The sequence below is a fragment of the Prenolepis imparis genome, unplaced genomic scaffold, assembly GCF_030444845.1.
Source record: "Prenolepis imparis isolate NDT839.2.m4 unplaced genomic scaffold, iyPreImpa1.0 SCAF_10, whole genome shotgun sequence".
NCBI lineage: Eukaryota > Metazoa > Arthropoda > Insecta > Hymenoptera > Formicidae > Prenolepis > Prenolepis imparis.
This window is the reverse complement of record NW_028141168.1, coordinates 3,225,758-3,234,712: the sequence shown is the minus strand read 5'-3', so window position 1 is coordinate 3,234,712 and position 8,955 is coordinate 3,225,758. Positions and strand designations below refer to the sequence as shown.

The following is an 8,955-nucleotide window of genomic DNA, read 5'->3' as shown; positions in this document are numbered from 1 at the left end:
TCTACATATGATAAGGAAATAAAACGAGCTTTGTCAGTTATATTTTGATTGGTCATAGAGTTATTCATTGAGCTATATTTAAAAACATTAAGTCTTTTTTGCACCCAACGATCAATGATATTTTTTGGAAAGCAATTGTTGTACAATATCTGTTTAACGATGTGGATATTATCACAGTGAAACTGTTCGTCTGATAATAACATTGCATGGTCCACAAGATTAAAAATAGTGTTCATTTTATATTTGAAGGGATGATTTGAATAGAAATTTAAATATCTGTTTGAACATGTGGGTTTTTTATACCAATTTGTTAAAAGCCTCCCACCTGATCGAATGATCGTTGTGTTCAAAAAATGTATACAACCCTTAGACTCAACCTCATAAGTAAAACTTAAGCGATGGTGGTAATTATTGAAAGCACTTATAATCTCTTGAATTTTCGCCTTAGGAATTATAGTGAAGATGTCATCCACATATCTATAATATGTGGAGACATTGAAACCAAGTTGGTTTAGGCTATGTGTTTCGAGGTCATCACAATATCTGCCAAGATGGGTGACAGTGGAGACCCCATTGGACTGCCGAAAATTTGTTCATAAAACTGTCCCTCAAATGTGAAACTCGTAGAATCCAGAATAAATTCGACTGCATACAAAAATTGGGAAAGACAAAATTTGGTGTTAGGAGCGATGTTTTTCCAACGTTTTTCAATGGCACTCAGTACTAATTCTTTAGGAATATTTGTATATAAAGCAGTCACATCTAATGAAACTAGAATTTCATTTTCGTCAATATTTTTATCTTTCAAATTAGCAGCGAAGGACCAGCCATCCTTAATATGAGATTTCGCATTCAATTTTGAACGTTGTAAAATCCCAAGAATATATTTAGCAACATTGTATACGGGACTACCCAGTGAAGATACAATGATGCGTAGAGGATAACCAGTTTTATGGACCTTCGGCAAGCCATAACAACGAGGCAGATTCCCATTAGTGGTATTTAAGTATCTGTAGGTGAAATCATCAATCAAACCAATTTTAATTTTTTAAAATATAGCTCAATGAATAACTCTATGACCAATCAAAATATAACTGACAAAGCTCGTTTTATTTCCTTACCATATATAGATGGCTTGACTGACATCGATGTGGTCTATAAAAATATAGGTTTTAATGTTGTACATAATGTACCGAATAAATTAAATGGTTTAATAAAATTGGGTAAAGATAGATTACATCGTGATAATAAAACGGAGGTGGTTTATAAAATTAATTGTAAGGACTGTGATACTTCATATATCGGACAAACAAAAAGACATCTGAGCACACGGGTTAAGGAACATTTCAGCAACATAAAAATGCATTCTAGCAATTTGTCAGTAGTCAGTAAACATAAAATTGAATTTGATCATGATTTTGACTGGTCGATGCCGATAATATTACACAGTGAAAAACATGTTAGGAAAAGAGAGATTGCTGAAATGTTCTTTATTAAGAAAAATAACAACACAATAAATTTACAAAAGGACACCGATAATTTAAACAACATTTATGACCAAATAATAAAGGTCGTTTAGTTGCTTGTTTCTGTTCGACGACTAGACATTATGTCTATTTGACATGTACTCACTCGTTTACTTACTAAGATTTTAACTATTTTTCGCAAGTATGTATTTATGTTACTTTATATTCTTTCGTTCTGCGTTATAAATTTGATTTTCTGTATTTTATTAGGGATCACTTGATAAGGACCTAAAACTTTGGTCGAAACGTCGTGATTTTATCTAATAAAGAATTTTGCCAGTATTGGTCGAGAGAAGAGAGTGTTCTTTTTAAAAAAAGAATAGTAAGTGATTTTATAAATTATTTTATTATGACATAAATATTATTTTCAAAAATGTTAAATAATAGAAATAATAAATTGTAAATAAAAATTACAAGTAAATATGTGCATATTTTTTTATAGGACGAGTTATGGGAGGAAATAACATCAGATCTCAATTGTGCAGGCTGCGGTCCTCAAAAGTTGCCAAAAGAATGGGCAAAGGTAAATATATATATATATGTTAAATAAATATCAATTTGACTTGTTAGTTACTATTTTACATAATACTATCTTATTTTACATAATACTAATGGCAAGATTATTCTTTTTTTGTTACAGACATGGCGTGATTGGAAATCGAATTTGTTAAAAAGAGTAGCCACATATAAAAGTTACTCAGCAGGCACTGGAGGAGGACCACCAAAGACTTTAGACACTAGCCCCTCCGAAGACGATTTATTAGAATTTCTAACACCTGAAGCCAGTGGAATGTCTAATATTCCTGAAGGAGGAGCTATTGGCGATAATAACTTTACTTCTACTTACTTGACCGCTAAAAAAACTTTGACGTCACAGAATCTGCAGGATTCTCCTATCTGGCAAACCAAAGAGTTCTCAACCTCGCAGAATTCACAGATCAAGAAAACTTCATGCTTCCAAAGATCTCAAGATATGACTTCCTCCTTGCATCTCAATGCTGAAGTAATATTATTTTACTGTAGAGTTTTAAAATTATTATTATATACTATAGAGTTTTAATATTAATTTTATCTTACAAATTTTAGGAAAATCTCTTCGACAGTGACGTAATAAATGTCAATGATACAGAGAATCTTCCAATAAATGTAAGTGCAATCATAATATATGATGTTTCTTTTGTTCACACGATGTATCTATTTCTTGCAAAGTAGTATATAAAAGTATTTTATTCTGTTTCAGATATCTTCTAATGTACTCGCTTCTATAGGAAATGTACAGATTCCAAAACAAGTACATTGCCAGAACTCCAGTACAATATCAACAAAAAACAAGAGATATTCTGATGACAGAGGTAATGAAAATTAATTACTAATGACCACTCCTTTCTTATGTGATATATCAACACTATTTCTTTTTATTTAATCATTTGACATCTATTATTGAAGAAAACTGATATTAATTATAATATTGAATTTCTTTTAGATATGGGTAACAAAAAAATTAAACAGAACTGGCAAACCACCAAAGAGTTCTTGACCTCGCAGAGTTCACAGATCCAAAAAACTTTATGCTTCCAAAGACCTCAAGATACGACTTCCTTCTTGCATCTCAATGCTGAAGTAATATTGTTTTACTATAGTTTGATTATTATTAATTTAGAATTTTACTATTGTTATCTTACAAATTTCAGAAAAATCTCTTTGACAATGACATAATAAATGATGATACAGAGAATCTTCCAATAAATATAAGTGCAATGATAACATATATGATGTTTCTTTTCTTTACGCTGTATCTATTGTATTTCTTGCAAAGTATATAAATGTATTTTGTTTTGTTTCAGATATCCTCCAATGTACTTGCTTCTACAGAAAATGTACAGATTCCAAAACAAGTACATTGTCACAACTCCAGCACAATGTCAACAAAAAACAAGAAATATTCTGATGACAGAGGTAACAAAAATTAATAACTATTGACGACTCCTCTCTTGTGTGATATATTAACACTATTTTATTTTATTTTATTTTATCTTTCGATGTCTATTATTGAGAAAAATTGATATTAATTATATTTAATTTTTAGATACTGGTAACAAGAAAACAAAGCAGAATGTTAAACAATTATTTGAACAGCACACCGTGGATTATTGCAGTATTCAGGAGCGATCGTTACAATTGAAAGAGGAAAAATTGACTGTAGCAAAAGAAGAGTTAGAATTAAAAAAACAAACTTACCAAGAACGCAACGAACTTCTAACATCGTTGATTGAAAAGGTAGATGAATTAACGAATATAATTCGATCCGTTGCTCCGCAATATTTGGAATAAAATAAGGAAAACAAAGTACATTGATGGGAAGTTTGCATGGGAGAGTTTCATGTCTTTCATAAATATTAAAAGAATTGGTGCAATTGTTTTGTTAATTAGTTTTTATTTCACAATTAGTTATTTTGCAGTTCGAAATTCATTTACATATGGTAGAGTTTTGTTCTTCATAAATATTAAAAGAATTGGTGCAATTTTTTTGTTAATTAGTTTTCATTTTACAAGCTGTTATTTTAAGTTGTAGAATTATATAATTTTTTTGTAATATCATTAGTAATTGCTTTGTCACTCTCCATTATATAGATGGTTTAGAAAATAATTTTACTATTAATTATAAAATTACTTATTAATTACAAAATTAGTTATTATAAAATTAATTATTTAATTTTTGCAAATTTAATTTCCAAAATCTTGATTAATGTGTAACCTGTTTAGGTATATTAAAATTTACAAATAAAGTACACTGTATTTTTTATGTAAATAAACATATATATTTATCATACAGTTGTTTACAAATAAAATAATATACTTTTTCATTCCCACTATTAAAATAATATACGTTCAATATACATCCTAATTTTTACGTAAAATATTGTACAGATTTGTCGGACAATTCAATAATAGGTTTGTTTAAAAAATGTTTCAAAAGCACCTTAAAATTACTGATAAAATTACAAAAAAATACTAGTAATATAACATCGAATTAAGGATTAATTAATTAGTAAAATACCATTGAATCACTCGAGTTTGGGTTTGTTCTCCAGTTTCTTCGGCAATATTACATGGTATCGGTGGTTCAATATCCATTTCATCCAGATATCTTTCATCGTTTGGAATTCTCCATTTAATTGCCATGTTGTGTAGAATGCAGCAAGCATTAACAATGAGAGCTATATAACAAAATATTTCACCAATATATACAGATTGTAAAAAATAGTAAAATTATAAAATAGTGACCTTAAACTAACATATAAAATAATGTAAAAGCAAAATAAAACTTAATCATAAACTTAATCATGGCTGCTTTCGCGACAGATCAAAATGATTCAGATTAAAATGATCTCTGCGCTATAATTATTCAAATTTGAAATTTCATTAGAACTATTATAATGAAATTTCAAATTTGACCAATCATAGCCACGGATTATTTTAATCTAGATCATTTTGATTCTGTTGCGAAAGCAGTTAAAAATACGAAAAAAAGTTATAAAGAAAATTATAAAATAATAAATGGAATTAAAAAGTGAAATTACCAGCAAATTGTGGAGAATAATGTAAAGCTCGTTCTTTCCGTAAGCAACGCCAGCGACCTTTTAGAATGCCGAAACATCGCTCTATAGTCACACGAGTCCGGACATGATGATCTGTATACCTTGCGCCTGGAGTTCCTTCTACTTGATTTAATTTTGGCGTCAGTAAAAAAGGTAGAAGAGGATATGCAGAATCACCTAAAATACGTACAATGTTAGTCTTTAACCAACGCTAATATTTTTGTTTGATAGATGCATAATTAAAGAAAATTATAAATACTATAAAAGAAGTTCACTGCTTGAAGCTTGAATATAATTGAATATAATTCTTATTATGGATTTTGTAGGCTTTCCAGCAACGACACAGAGCGACAAGTGTATCGTTCTATCTTTGCTGTTCACTAGTATTGAAAGAAGATAGAACGATACACTGTGTCGCTCTGTGTCATTGTTGGAAAGCCTACATTATTACAATATAATTATTTACCTAGAAGCCAGGAATTTATTTCACCTTCTCTGTGCCTTTGCTCTAAATGAGCAAATACTCTCGATGATCGGAGCACTCGGGCATCGTGTGTTCGGCCACCATGGGCACTATTTACGGCAAGAATTTCGCACTTGGAATCACAAATCTGAAATTACATTATTTAGTAGTTTATTATCATTATTATATATATATGTATTATTATTATTAATATTATTATTTATTTATTGTGATACATATTCCAGCATTACACAGTATATTTATATACTTACAACCAATACATTTAACGAATGATATAACTTTCGATTGATAAATAGGTATTCCCTCAATTTCTGGTGGAAAAATGGCAACGTGTGTTCCATCAATTGCTCCAATAACTCCTGGAAAACCGCCGTTTCTGAAAAATCTGAAAAATAAATATTAGATTAATAAAATATTTTTATCCTTAATAATCTACTGATTAAAACTTATATTGAATGTTATATAAAATTATAATATAAAAACTGACTAGAAATTTATATTTATTCGATCTGCATTCTACGTACATACATAAATCATATAATTATTAATTATTACCCTTGTTTGATGCTTTGAATTCTGTCAGCGGTTACTGGAAAACAAATCCAATCGTCAATAATACAATTCAATGCATTGACAGTCGCATGAAAGGAACGGCTCAATGACGTTTGAGACATACACGTAAAGAAATCTTGGCCTGTTCTTCTCTGATAGGATCCTGATACGAAGAAGTTTAATGATGCTAGTATCTAAATAAAATAACAAGAATTGAATCAGAAAGGTTAAAAAAATCATTAGGAATTTAATAGCTTTACACAAATAGAAAATTCAAAATATATTGTACCTGTAATTCATGAGATATTGCAGTTGTCCGTGATATTTGTGGCATGAATGGCACCAATTGTGCAATAAGCATACGAGTTGCATCTTTTGTCAGTCTAAAACATAAAAAGCATGTAATCACGCGCTGCAATATAAAGCTTTGTCACTACTAAAGGACTTTAAATATGAAAATTTACCTGTACAGCTTGCGAAATTGGCTATCAGACACTGAAAAAGGATCTAATGCATCTCTGAGTAACATTCGTGTAACCCTCATAATCTGATTGCGTTCAAAAGCCTCTTCATCATCCTCTTCCTCAAGTATTAAAGCAGCCGCCATGATGATTTCCATTTTTGTTACTTTTTCGGGCTTTATTATTTGTGCGACACTTAACCTTAAATAGAATCTGTGGTTTCCACACGCGTCACGACGCTGTCTATAGTTTCTCTCTCGCTCTATTTTTCAACTTCTCTCTCTCGGATTTCACCATTCGACAAGAAATTTCTTGCCGAACAAACTCCCGTGAGATGGCACGCATTTCCACTAGGATGAAAGTTACTGAATCGCTCGAACTGCTCACTTTTAGTATTTTCACTAAATTTTAGATACAGAATCGACCCCCTGATATCACGATCATTTTACGGTTGTTGATTGACTGTCAAGGGAAAAGAAGAGTTTTCGAGATATTTTAAAAGTATGCTAAAACCATCTGAAGTAGTATTTTAATCGAAATATTTTTTCATTTAAAAAAGGCATTTAAGAATTTTCAGCGTATGCTTTTTCGTCTTTGACGTCACAATCTAACATGATCGCGGCGAAGACCCAGCAGCCTTAAAGTTTATATGCCAAAGAAAAATATAAATTTGTAAGCAAATATATCGCTTATACATATATTTTATGTATACATATAATATTAAGTTGTGTCTTAATAGAGTAGTTTGAATAAATTTATTTCAGTTTTGTTCGTTAACTTTTAGAGTAATTTGAATAAATAAGTTTATTTCAGTTTTGATCTTTAATTTTTAGAATAGTTTGAATAAGTTTACTTTAATTTTTGTTCCTGAACTTCTATAAAAACGGAAAAAAAATGTTATGATATGCGTGCAATTTAGCTCAAGTGTATGTACATATACATATAAGTTTACTAGCGTTTCGGACCGCGCTTCGCGCGGTCCTCAAAGCTTCTATATAACCCTCGTTTTAAAATATTGTCGCCATCCCCGAAAAATTTGCAAAATTTTTAGTACCAATTTCGAGAAAATCGGTCAATAAATGTTTGAGTGCGTGGGTGGGTGCATGGGTGGAATTTGTGTAAAACTTAAAAAAAACCACATAATAGCCTTATTTTTTTTCTTTTTCTGCGCTGACTTAAAAGTTATCTAATAATATATTAATAATATATTATTAAATCTTTTAATTTATTCAATCTTTTTATATATACGGTCAGACAGACTAAGTCTGCGCTGTGCGGAAATACATCAAAATTTTTTTTTAATTGTGTTTTCCCTCTCTGATATCACAATTTTAGAATTCTTTAATTTACGAAACCTCTCTGTATATGACATTTTTTGTAAAACATTTTTGACTTTCTCCAATGAGATGTCCTTGATTGCTGAATTCATCAATCTTAATTTTTACATTTTCCCTTTTGGTTGCTCTAGAGAATGCCACATAAAGTTGACCATGAGCAAATACGGGATGTGGCAAATAAATCCCAACTTTTTCTAAAGTTTGTTCTTGGGATTTATTGATTGTCATAGCAAATGACACTCGAATAGGAAACTGTCTTGAACTTAAATGGCAGTTCCAAATCACTTGTAATTAAATCTATCCTTGGAATAATGACAATTTGTTTCTCGAGCAGGACCAGTTAGAACCTCCGCATAAATAAGATTATTTCTCAAATTAGTAACAATGAATCTTGTGCCATTACAGAGTCCTTTCTTAGTATTTAAATTCTTTAATAGGATTATTATAACACCGACTTTTATTTTAAGTCGATGAATTGGCATTCCAGAAGGTGTCAGAGTTTAAAAACTCAGTCGGAAAATTTAATTGTTCATGTGGATCATCACTTACAATAGAGTCAATTGAGAGATACTCCTTTTCTTCTCCTTCCATTAGACGAAGGATTTCGTCATTTATTTTGAAAGTATCCTCATTTTTAGGACAAAGAATCGCTCAATCTGGATTTTCTCTAATCAGCTCCATGGTGATTCTATCATCAAAAATCTCAGTAATAAGAGATTCTTTTGATATAAAATCCTCAGGGATTTCAATTGTATCGAGATGTAATCCATCCGTATTTGATAATTTACCATCTCCGAGTTGCATTAGCCAATTTGCAAATTCTTTTTCTTCCGCAGTTCTCATATTTTGCTGTAGTTTAACCTGAATTACATTCCTCCATATAGGGTTGTATTTTACAGTCGATTCAATTATAGCTGCTTTGTGTGCATGAGGCACTACTGGGAGATTTTGTCTGAAATCTCCTGCAAATAGAATTACTTTTCCTCCAAATGGTCT

The 8,955-nt window shown here is 30.5% G+C and overlaps 1 protein-coding gene across 1 annotated transcript; it reads left to right on the top strand.

Annotated features, from left to right (window-relative positions):
• Positions 1–398: 398 nt before the first annotated feature.
• Positions 399–3,857, top strand: LOC145941437 (uncharacterized). The gene is made up of 8 exons (XM_083047550.1): positions 399–404; positions 1,969–2,049; positions 2,167–2,529; positions 2,613–2,672; positions 2,767–2,878; positions 3,010–3,146; positions 3,371–3,421; positions 3,663–3,857. The coding sequence occupies exons 1-8, from the start codon at positions 399–401 to the stop codon at positions 3,855–3,857; spliced, it is 1,005 nt and encodes a 334-aa protein (XP_082903676.1).
• The last annotated feature ends 5,098 nt before the right edge of the window (positions 3,858–8,955 follow it).